General features: G+C 31.8%; 1 protein-coding gene across 1 annotated transcript; it reads right to left on the bottom strand.

Moving 5' to 3' along the window:
- Window positions 1-3,976: 3,976 nt before the first annotated feature.
- On the bottom strand, window positions 3,977-11,837 carry LOC134686305 (uncharacterized). Its single transcript, XM_063545973.1, has 5 exons — window positions 11,486-11,837; window positions 9,856-10,034; window positions 9,197-9,357; window positions 5,589-5,788; window positions 3,977-4,111 (listed from the first exon to the last, which is right to left on the bottom strand). The coding sequence occupies exons 1-5, from the start codon at window positions 11,799-11,801 to the stop codon at window positions 4,062-4,064; spliced, it is 906 nt and encodes a 301-aa protein (XP_063402043.1). The 5' UTR covers window positions 11,802-11,837; the 3' UTR covers window positions 3,977-4,061.
- Between the last annotated feature and the right edge of the window lie 701 nt (window positions 11,838-12,538).

The raw sequence follows: 12,538 nt of genomic DNA, 5'->3' as shown, positions 1-12,538 counted from the left end.
AACGTCTCGTCCTTTTTCTGAAAAAGTTCATCGGATGGTACCAAGACCTTGTTGATAAATATTCCGTGTCAACTTCTCAAATAATACACGATGGTCTTGATGTATAGATTCTGCGTAATGATGTTGTTTATCATCTTAACAACGTATTTTATTGTTCTTTCATTTGTCTTTGTTCTATTATTAATATTACTTTAACTGTTGAATGGTTTTATGTGATATCCGTTTGACGTGGCTCGGTACTTATACATCTCGTCAATGTGTTTGTATTGGCTTTCATTTTTTGGTGGTTTGTTTTGTGTTTGCAACTTTTTGTATTTCTTTTGTTCTTATAACGTGACTCTGTTCTTTAAAAGATCCCGTCAGTATGATATTGTTCTATTATATGTCATAATGATATATTTCTATTATGAATTACTATATACGTTGAACCACAAACGTCAAAATCATTCAATCGCGTAGTGGAATTAACTATATTTGGATTCTTATAAATTCTATTTATAACTTTTGGACTAGTTTAAATATCGGTATATTTCTGAAATTTATTCTAACATACTTTTGATTTTTTAACCCTGTATGCTAACATTGCTTATGTAAATTTTAAAATTGTATGCACATTGAACGACAAATTTATGTGACGTATAAAATTTTCTGACGTCAGACACTTAAATCAATCAATGTGTTCGTAGATAGTAGATGTTTTTGTGTTCTGTTAAATTGTTCCTTTCAAATTGTTATACGATGATGACTGATGTACCCATATTTTGACTAATTTGTTTATTGTGTCTGTTTATTTAACGCATCAATGAAAATATAACGGAATTTGATGAGACTGTTATTAAAGTGAGAGGGTTAGCGCTATAGAACCAGGTTTCATCCACCATTTTCTACATTTGAAAATGCCTGTACCATGTCAGGAATATGACAGTTCTTGTCCATTCGTTTTTGATGCGTTTTGTTATTTGATTTTGCCATGTGATTATGGACTTTCCGAATTGATTTTCCTCTAAGTTCAGTATTTTTGTGATTTTACTTTTTATGGTAAACAATGCAGTCAGGATTATACTTCGTCAAAATTATCTCCCCATTGCGCCAGTTCATTTTCACCTTCGTAGAAATGGAAGACTTTGAAGGGAAGACGCGCTGTAAATTTTGCTATTGAAAACCGATAATGTTTTACACATAGCACCATTACGATCCTTATTTTAAAAGACAAATGTATTCACTGGCAAATGAACATCAGTTAATGATCTTGCATTGATTCAACTTAAAACTATTGTCTGATCGGTCAATTTTTCAAAAATTCATTAACATTTAAAAAAATTCTAATTTAATATTACTTGGAACTACAGACTAGAAATATTAGTGGTTGAAGATTATAAACCTTAGTTATCACTCACAAAAACATGTTTTTGTTTCGAAGATATGCATTTTCATCATCCAACTTGAAAGACTAATGTCAATTACTTTTTGTAACAAAATAGCTTTTCGAACACACCTACTCTGTTTCTGTGATTCATGAGACAATAACAATCAAAACCAAGGAGTAAACAAAGAGTAAAACAACATGTCGTCGACTTGATATCTAATTGTTCTGCTTAACTGTGTAAAAGATAAATTAAAAAAATATGCATATCGTGCTTCTAAAATAAAACACTTCGTAATTGGGAAGAAAATTGTCATTTTATTTGTTTTTATTAACTTTTAATATTGCTGTTACTATAGTAATATAATGTCAAGCATTCATCGCCTTCTCTTACAAAGAGCTTCGATTCTTTCGTTCTATTTTAACCAAGTTGCGAGGTATATGTAATCCCCATTTTTACTCTTCTGTTATATTTTGACACGATGATATTACCCATCTATCAAGATTAAGAGTTTAACTATATCATTTAAGGGCAAACGATACAGTTACAGGGGAGGTAATGACGTTGCTAACGTAAAATTTTATTTTCGCGACGTCAAACTGTGACATATCGGGAAAAGATGCATTTTTTGACTGATTTTTATCATTCAAACTAGTTTGATTTGAAAACGAGTGCATGGACCCCTATTATTTAAAACAACATTTTGTTTCCTTTTGCAGGGAGATAATGTGAACCAAATTTTATAAAACTGTAAATAGTGCATTTGTTTTTAATGTTGATAAATATACAGCAAAAAATTACGTTTTTTCTCAATTCATGGCCATTTGATAAATATGCGTTATTTCTGAATAAAAAATGCATAAGTTTTTGGAATACTTATAAAAAAAAAGAAATTACAAAATATCTAACAAAAAACAATTTGTGTTTATCTTTTAAAACATAAAAGTTGTGGCTTTCTTTCGAAAGGTAAAATACGGCCACAAATCCGAATTTTGAGCAAATATACAAAATTTCGACCTCATTAAACTCAAAAAGTAGCACATGGAGGTATATTTTTTATTACATATTTGATTTAATCAGGCAAAAAATAGCATATATGGAAATTTTCATCAAACTGTAAATACAGAATCAAAACTGTATCGTATGCCTTTAACATGTAAGTACTTCCTAGAGACATAGCAGTACAGAAGAGTTATTGTTAAAAATACACGGTATTCAGATGCTACCTTGCCTGTCATATTGACCAGCATTGACTCTTGTAGCATGCATGACATTTAGATATTCTTGTCCGCATAAATGATCAAATGTACATCCACCAGATATGACAAATCTAAGCGGCGAATCAATTAATTTTAGCAATCAGACTATATTTATGTATTTACATATACATATATATGTCTCTCTTGTCACTTGTGCAGACGAATTCATCCTTGGTTTTGGTGGGGTTAGGTGACTCAAGCTTGTTCTTTCTGTGTTGTTTACTGTTCCTGTCTTGATGCGAATGTTATACAAGTGAAAGGTTTATCTAGCTATAAAACCAGGTTCAATCCACCATTTTCTACAAAAGGAAATGCCTGTACCAAGGCAGGAATATGACAGTTTGTTATCCATTCGTTTGATGTAATTGAGCCTTTGAATTTGTCATTTGATTAGGGCTCATATCTAGAAATTGACTATCAAGGTCGGTTGAAAACAAAACATTACGACAAAAGAGTGATTTCAGCTTCCCAATTGTGACCTGTTCATGTTTAAACCAAGAGTTCCAAATAGTTTAGGTGAAGTCATCACTTTATTAAGTTTATGCACGCCGTCGCGGGTTGACTGGACATTGTGGCACATCTTTTTCATGGTGACAGCGGATATATTCCTTATATCGTAACTACAATCCCGTGCTTTTTTCACGAATATGTGACCTACCGAATAGCACTATTTACCGGTTTTGTAATAAAATGAGCAACACGACGGATGCCACATGTGAAACGGGTTATGCTTACCATTTCGGAGCACCTGCGATCACCTCCAGTTGGTGATGGTGTTCGTGTTAATGTTGTATCTCTATTTATGATATTTTATGTATGTTTGTTTTGTTAACACATCGTTGTCAATACAAGTGAGAGGTTGAGCTTTAAAACCAGATTAAGAAAATGTCTGTTCCAATTCAGGAATATAACAGTTGTAATCCATTCGTTTGATGTGTTTGAGCCTTTAACTTTCCCATTTGATTAAGAACTTTCCGTTTTGAATATTCAGTATTTTTATGATTTTACTTGTTTCCTTGTCTGTTATATTCGACATACAGTTTTTTATTCCTCCTTTTAGGAATCTTCCCAATCTTTTTTTTTCTTTTATTAAGGAAGTGGTACTATTATATTGTTTAGGAATGTTATGAAGAGATGTGCTTGCATATGTAAAGAAATGATATTGAAGAAAATATGACAGGTATATGACAGAACAATGAATTGTTTACCGATCACTGAAACGAATTAAGATTGCTACCCGGGGTACTCTTTGTTATAGATTGATATGATATTTTTTTTAGTAAAACGTACAACATTTAACTTTGGTAATTGATGTAATTAGTTTTAAAACTCATAAATAAAACATGAAATACCTAACATTGCATCTATACTTTTATTATGTGTATTTAACAATGTCAGATAACATGTTGTTGTTCGTTTTCGTATCTCTTATTCATCACTATATTCTTTTAACGGATATAACCATCATGTCAGCAAATCCACATTCACCTAAAAAAAACATAGTTTGATATATATGATTTTAAATTCTAAACCTATATACTAAATACTAGAACATGTATGAGTTTTGTTGTAGAATATTTCTTCTTATCAAGTGATATGGAATATTGATTCTTTTTTCTACATAGGGCATAAGTATGATATGAAAATAAAATACCACTTTATAAATTTGGTACATAGAGTTTCCACCTTAAATATTATAAAAGTATAGAAAATTAAAGTTGAACTGATAGGATATTGCCATAAGTAGTGCGCCTCTGTAAAACTATAAATATACAATAATTAAGACGAGATAAACTTTACCATTTTAGCACATGATATCCTTTTCAAGTTACTCAGAGATGAAGAAGATGAATTGCACTTATTAAACAATTGGAACCTCAACTTAAAAAAAACATGCTTATCAACGGTTTAAATTGTCACACTTAATACGAAGTGTGCCTATTGCAACAGTAGCACCTTAATTTTTAAAAACAATTATCTTAAACATCCGGGTTTACCCTCTGCTTTTGATTGGGACTAGTTTTATGTTTATTTGATTGAGGAATCTTCCTTTTTGTTTTTTATTATGATATTAAAATCAAGAAAGGAAATAGGGAAGGTGTCAAAGAGACAACAACCCGACCATAGAGTAGAAACCGATGGGTCTTCAATGTAGCTAGAAGCTCCCGCACCCGTACGCGTCCTCCAGCTGACCCCTTTAAAAATATGTTTACTAGTACAGTGATAAGGATGTCATACTAAACTACGAATTATACACCACAAAATAAATTTAAAAATCATACAAGACTGACAAAGGCTTGAGGCTCCTGACTTTGGGTCAGGCGCAGAATTGCAGCGGGGTTAAATACGTTTATGAGATATCAACCCTCCCCCTATATTGTATGGTTTACTTTGAATAGAATTTATCTATATCATTAGAATCTCCTTTTTTTTTTATTATATATAATTAATATTTATCCCACAAGGACGCAGTGTGTCAGTGTAAGATCACCAAGTCCGAGTGGGATAACTATTTTACATCCCAGCTCTTTTAGATTAGACGAAAAATCATTTACAATTCATAAAATCTAGTTGAGGATACCACACAACCATTACAATATACTTTATTTATTACTTTATGATGTATATCCTTTATGACCCCCAAACACGATGAGTAGATATCAAACAATGTCATCTCGCCCCACTTGCCAATCGGCCCACACTATATCGGCACTTTATTAAACAATCGCCCCACTATTGTTTACCGAATCGCCCCACTTTTCGAAAAGTGTAAAACTCAAATTGAACAATCAGTCTGAAATCTCACTTATTTACGAAAAACGTTTAAGAAACCCCACGGAATAAAGGTCTGACAACTCACCCCACTTTGTAGCAACTATATAATGAACGTTAGATTTAAGTGATTTTATATTCAGCTTGATATATCAGAAAGAGATCGCTTTAAAGCACACATTGCTGTTTTTACCTTCCTTATCATAATGACAAGCTTTGTTTCTTGTACCATACATGAAATATGGATACTCCCGTCCATATAAATGATCAAACGTACAGCCACCCGTTGTGCCAAATCTAAGCCGGGAATCTATTATCTGCAACCATCCGAAATCGTTTGGACAACCACCATGGTGACTGTTAATGTAAAAATGGCGATCAGCAGTGTGCAACCTAGGAATTGAAGAAAAAATACAATTACTAAAATTCTTCAGCAAAGTTTCGTAGTTAAACTGAATAACAAAAATCATAGAACTATTGTTTTTCAAATCTATTATGACGTGTTTTGTAAAAAACAACGCTATAAAATTTTCGATATATCTTTACCAAGCGCAGACTCAGATATGTACATAATAATGGATGTTACAATATACCTCCCACGTAAATCCACTTGTGTCGAAACCGTTTTGCAAACGCTATATCGATTTAATTGTTTGAAAAATTTGCAATTAAAAAAGACTACAGAACCTATTCCTATTCGGATGCATAGCAAAATGAACTAATGCACAAGAGCTCGGAGGAATCTACAGAATAAAATAAAATAGAATTCCGCAAAAGTCCATTAATGCTTTTGGCGCATTTATCTTATTTCAAAACATGACGTCATAATATGAAAACTCCAAAAGACTGGCTTCAGGTGTTAAAGTCTAAGCGTTCTATTAATAGAGGTTTCCAGATTTGCTACCGTACCAACCGTAGTACGAAGTGGGAGCCGTCATTTAACTTTTGGAAATTATTGATATATACACTTTATATCAACAAATGTTTTAGGAATCATATGCAGAACTGTTTGGAGAATTTTTATCTGTAATTTGGGACTAATTTCATGTGGTTTCTTCTTGTAGTCGTAGGAAACAATAGTGAGTGCACTCGATTATGCTTCAAATAACCGTTGCAAGTAACCGTTGGTTCAAAAGGTTTATAGTTAAGAGTTATTTCCCCGTGAAACTACATAGATACAAAGAAGCTAAATTACAAAACAAATTTAAAACTTTATAAATTTTCTTTGTAATAACTTTATGTATTATTATAAAATGTTTAAGTTTTGTATTTATTTTGGTAATTTTTTAGAAAACGTGATCAAATAAAATATATTTGAACAAAATAAATTGACCTTAGTAACAAAAGAAAAATGATAAAACTATATACAACATATACAACAGATACATTACATATAACAAAAAATTATCACAAGGCAATGTTATTTAAGAATTGAATGCTTCTTTTTGTAAATTTATTGGGGTGTAAAAGCGTTCACCGAAGTACATTTTGTATGAAGCGCGGAAGCGCTTCATACTAAAAATGTGCGCACGGTCAACGCTTTTACAACCCTATAAAGTTACAAAAAGAAGCATTCAATACTTATAATTACATTTTTTAGCTATGATCATGAAAACCCGAATTTTATAAATTTTGTATATTATTCACCTGTACACTTTATTGTGGGACCACGTGCTATCATGAATGAAAAGTTTTATTGAGTGATGCAATTGTTGACGGAATAACAAGTGATGTGCCATTAACCAATCAAAATAAAGTATTATAATGAAACATACATCTAATGTAATTATTTAAAAGTATAATGACATACATAATCAGTACATTAATTAGAAATTAAACGTTTTGACACCTTCGGTTTTTTGTAACAGAGTATTAATTTTTATAAAGTATGTCTCCCTGGCCTTTTTTTTTTATCTTCATTCAATATCCATTGACAAGGGTTTTACACTTCGCGCGTTCAGACTGAACAAACGATTTGGTTTTATATTAATTTTGTCATTTTTCTTTTGTAATTAAGGTCAATTTATTTTGTTCAAATTCATTTTATTTGATCATGTTTTCTAAAAACTTACCAAAATAAATACAAATCTTTAACATTTTACAATGATACATAAAGTTATTACATACAAAATTTAAAAAAGTTTTAAATTTGTTTTGTAATTTAGCTTCTTTGTATCTATGTAGTTTCACGGGGAAATAACTCTTAACTATAAACCTTTCGTACCAACGGTTACTTGCAACGGTTGCTTGAAAGCATTATCGAGTGCACACACTATTGTTTCCTACGAATACAAGAAGAAACCACATGAAATTAGTCCCAAATTACAGCTAAAAATTCTCAAAACAGTTCTGCATATGATTCCTTAAACATGTGTTGATATAAAGTGTATGCATCGATAATTTTCAAAAGTTAAATGACGGCTCCCACTTCGTACTACGGTTGGTACGGTAGCAAATCTGGAAACCTCTAGTGAGAGAATTGTAAATATTCCTAGACATAAATTGATCTGGACAGGTAATTACATTCAGGTCTCCAGTTTGTTAGCAAAAAAGTTATACAAGTAAATTTGTAAAGATAAAACTGAACCCTCAATTGGTGTTAGCAAATGGATGCGCATTTTACAAATCAAGGAGAACATTAGTATCAATCAAATATATATTAATGTTGTATTATTTAGAAGAAAAAAGGTTGAAAAATATAAAGATGGAAACTTTTACAATTCATATTACCAACAAAACACTTAATTTTTAAATGAAAAAAGAAGAACGACGGTCTATGTAATGTATGTAACAACGAAAAACAAAATATAACCACTGTTTTTCACTGTTTTCGATTTTTTTTTTAAATTTGAATAAGCATTAATGTGTTAATGATCTGTCTCCTCAAAGGAGTAAGTCCAGTAAGACCCCTTTTTTGCCCCAAAATATAGCATTATCGAATTAGACTATTAACCGGATTTTATATCACATAAGCAACACGACGGGTGCCACATGTGGAACAGGATCTGCTGTCCCTTCCGGAGCACCTCAGATCACCCCTAGTTTTTTGGTAGGGTTCGTGTTGTTTATTCTTTGGTTTTCTAAGTTGTGTCATGTGTACAATTGTTTGTCTGCTTGTCTTTTTCATTTTTAGCCATGGCGTTGTCAGTTTGTTTTAGATTTATGAGTTTGACTGTCCCTTTGGTATCTTTCGTCCCTCTTTTACAAAATTGTTAAAATGTAAACTTTTAGTTATTTTTTCCGTGTTTATCCTTAATATTGAAATGTAAGTAGTATTTGGTGATAATTCATAACATATATAAAAGTTGAGGATGAACACGGATACGGCCACTTGCAGTCAAAAACCATCCAAAAAGTGATATTTTTCGGCATTTTTGGTAGATTTTTCATATTTGAGCTTGAATCGGATCGTTTTTAATGCCTTATCAGTTATTTCACATTAACTAATTGAATCAAGTGAAATAGACACGTAAGTGTTTAAAAAGTAATCAAAATCTTTCGTCAGACCTGCAATTTAAGGCCAAAATCGGTCCTTACCGGACCTACTTCTTTCAAATTTAGTAGTATTGTTTAAACAATTAGTCTTCGGGTATAAAAAAAATAACAAAAAAATATTTGGTCGGAAGTCATCCGTTGTAAAAATACCGAGGGATAGATCAATATATGTTTCACATATTTCAGTTGATCGTTAATACTCATTTCAGTGGGATAATCAATTATATTACAATATACCAAATCAATATATTAATATACACAACTGATATCCATATTGTTTAATTCTACTACATATTTTAAAGTTACCCTTCAATTGAGAAGTAATTAATCGTTCCAGTCCGAGACAAGTCCTTGTATGTACTTTGTAGAAGTCTTTCCTTTGAAAACCAGCTGACACTTGTTGAACCTTTTCCATCAAATAAAAACATAGCATCTACATGTGAATCTTTATAAAGATCGACCCGAACCTTAAAATAGAAACAATACATTAACTTGTTTAATTTGAGTAAGTTATCGTCCATGACTTTGACACAGTGACTTGGTATGTATAAAGGCGATTTGAGCTGTAAAAACTCGTCAAAGATTCACGGTTAAAATATTCAAATCCTTTTTTATTTGAACGTTACTGACGAGGCTTTTGATGACAAAATTTGCGACTGGCGTACACAGTTAACTTATAACATCTGAAGTGTTTTGAATGTAGTTTTCAATCTTGATGCACACAAACTACTGTTGTTTCATTATTATTCGTTGGATACCAATTTTCTTGGATTTCGTGGGTTGAGGTGATCTCGAAATTAAATGTTCAACTAAAAAACAAATTTTCCATAGGCTTGTATGCAGGCTTCGACAAAACCACGAAATTAAATATCCACTAAATTGACGTTTTCCTAAATCGACGAAAATTGGTACCCACGATATATTTAGTCAATACCAAAAGTATTACCGTCGGATTTACATATTACCTGTTCAATAAGATCTTCATCATCCCAATTCCATCGATCAATAATATTTCTTCTTTTATGATCTTTTTCACAGGTTTTGTGAGATATTTCAAGAGGGTCATCGAACGGAGCAGGAGTTAACCAGGATCTATATACTGAACGCTTGTTTCCTGGACAGGCAATAAAAACTGGAGTCCAATCTGTAAATTTCATATATTACATAGAAAAGTATTGTATTTGGAATGTTTAAAAAAAATGCATCGTACATATGTATGTTAATTAGAGTTTTAAAAAATCTTGATGTATGTTTGGCTCATATCGAACAACAAGCACATCATTTTAGATCTAAGTACGGCATTAACACAACGCCTAGGCTCACACCGTACAGCAAGGATGAATTTTAATTAATTATATCAATTCTAGCTTTTCTGTAACACTAATATTCCATCGCTTGTCACTTTGTTATCTGCTGCATTATTTAAGTTCTAGTAGGTTTGTAATCCTTCTTAATATATAGATTATTATCATTGCCATGAAAAATACAAACCAAGAAAAAAAACATCAAACTTCCCATTATAAATTACAACCAGAAAGAAAGATAATGGGTCTTGAATGTTATGTCGCATGTATGTGTAATTGGTTTCCTTGTTTTTACACAAGAATGTATTAAAGCTATCGTAATGATTTGTTTGAGCGCAAGGGAATCAGTGTACGTATAAAAAAGAAGATGTGGTATGATTGCCAATGAGACAACTATCCACAAAAGACCAAAATGACACAAACATTAACAATTATAGGTGTTAAGTTGAGCGCTATGAGATTTGTGTCACAGATGACCAGTGATATGTTTCGATTGTTGTAGTAATTTTTTGACAATAACACAAGATTTCTTACTTGCCATCAGTAACAGAGTAACAGAACGGGTACCACTTCTGGAACATAATCGGCTTATCATTCCGATCACTCCTGATTTTACAGATAACTGTGTTGTTCGGTCTTTATGTTTTATAGCATTATGTTGTCTTTCATTGGTCTTTCTGTTGTTTTTTGTTCGCCTTTTTTTATAATGTTAAATATCATTTTGTATCAATTTTACAATTTTACTATTAAAAGTTTTAAAAAATAAGTCATAACAATTGATGCGTAAAATAAATTGTCACTTTTTATATCTCTTTGAAAATATAATCCTTTTTCGGATGAGACATTAACAAATTAAGGACTTACTGCCGTAAGTAGCCTTTATCTATCTGTTAAAAGAGTAAATAAACTTATCATAGATACCAGGACTAAATTTAGTATATACGCCAGACGCGCGTTTCATCTACAAAAGACTCATCAGTGACGCTCGAATCCAAAAAAGTTTAAAAGGCCATATAAAGTACGAAGTTGAAGAGCATTGAGGACCAAAATTCCTAAAAGTTTTGCCAAATACAGCTAAGGTAATCTAAGCCTGAGCAACACTAGGGAATCTTTAAAACACGAAAAACTATACAGATATTCAGAAAAAGTTGGTGCCACTGTAGCTTTGAACATCAACTGTTGTATGGAAGAGAATACACAACCAGTTATGACAACGATCTTCATAACCAATGAACAGCTAAGAAAATAAATAAAATTGACTTAAGAAAGTACAAATTAAATCAAGTCTTACCAGGGTTACGGGTTTGATTAGATCCTGTTCCAGAGGATGACACACTGATATTAGAGATGAGGTTTTTGAATTCTTCTTTGATAATAGCTTGAACTGTTTCCCTGACGGAATTTCCAAGACTTTGTAATATAACTTGGTTAATATAGGTCTTCATGTTTTTGTTTAAACTTGCTGTATCAATCATTGCAACTAGCGGAGCCTTATTGTTATCTATAAGACTAATCTGGACACTATTGGTTGTAGATTTTACGCATGGTACATAAGTAATAAAAACATATAGCATTCCAATAAAACCCAATAATTGAAGACAAGCCATCCTCAGTTTTAATTATTTGACATTAACCTCTTCACTTATAATTGAAACAAATCATAAGTATTAATTATCTGACATTGACCTTAAGATATATATCCTGTTTAATGTGGCGCGTAGTTTTACTTTTCATACGTTCACAAGTACTTGTTTGTGTTTTTTTTTTCATCTTAAGAACACAATATATACTGGGAGCATAGACAAAAGTATGCCTGAAAATCACTTGCATGTTAACAGTTTCAACTTTATATTTGAAAAAAAATTGTCGAAATGCTCATTGAGTGCTATGAAATTGTTAACGCTTGAATAACTTTTAAAACTACCAGAATGATTTCTACGACTGTATGTGATAGATCCACTGGTGTCAGACCACAGTTTAAGTACATACAAAAAGCTCTTAATTCATGAAAGGCGTCTGCAGCACTTTTGAATTTAGCTTCACCAGGAACGCTTAATCTTATGGAACATATGGAAGCAAGGAATGTTTGAAAAAATCACCTTACAAGAAAAGATTGAGAAGATGTCGATAGCTAGACACCTATCCATTAGATACCGAATGATTATTAGATTCGCCATTCTTTCTACTTGCTAATAAAGTCGAACGTTTATCTATCGCAAATGCCTGATTGCTACAGTCAATATCCGATGAATATTGAGTGAACAATGATCAAGGTTTGCTACGGCTATCCAAAAACACATACAGTCGTAGAGAAAGCTAAGCCAATATTCATGATTGTCTGACC

Source organism: Mytilus trossulus, chromosome 10 (genome assembly GCF_036588685.1).
Source record: "Mytilus trossulus isolate FHL-02 chromosome 10, PNRI_Mtr1.1.1.hap1, whole genome shotgun sequence".
Taxonomy (NCBI): domain Eukaryota; kingdom Metazoa; phylum Mollusca; class Bivalvia; order Mytilida; family Mytilidae; genus Mytilus; species Mytilus trossulus.
The sequence above is the reverse complement of the archived record's forward strand: the minus strand, read 5'-3'. Positions and strand labels throughout refer to the sequence as shown.

Coding starts and splice junctions, on each gene's coding strand:
- LOC134686305 (XM_063545973.1), bottom strand. CDS start 11,801: ATGGCTTGTCTTCAATTATTGGGTTTTATTGGAATGCTATATGTTTTT. Junction 10,035..11,485: donor TAATCAAACCCGTAACCCTG/GTAAGACTTGAT, acceptor TGAAATTTACAG/ATTGGACTCCAGTTTTTATT. Junction 9,358..9,855: donor ATGAAGATCTTATTGAACAG/GTAATATGTAAA, acceptor TTCTATTTTAAG/GTTCGGGTCGATCTTTATAA.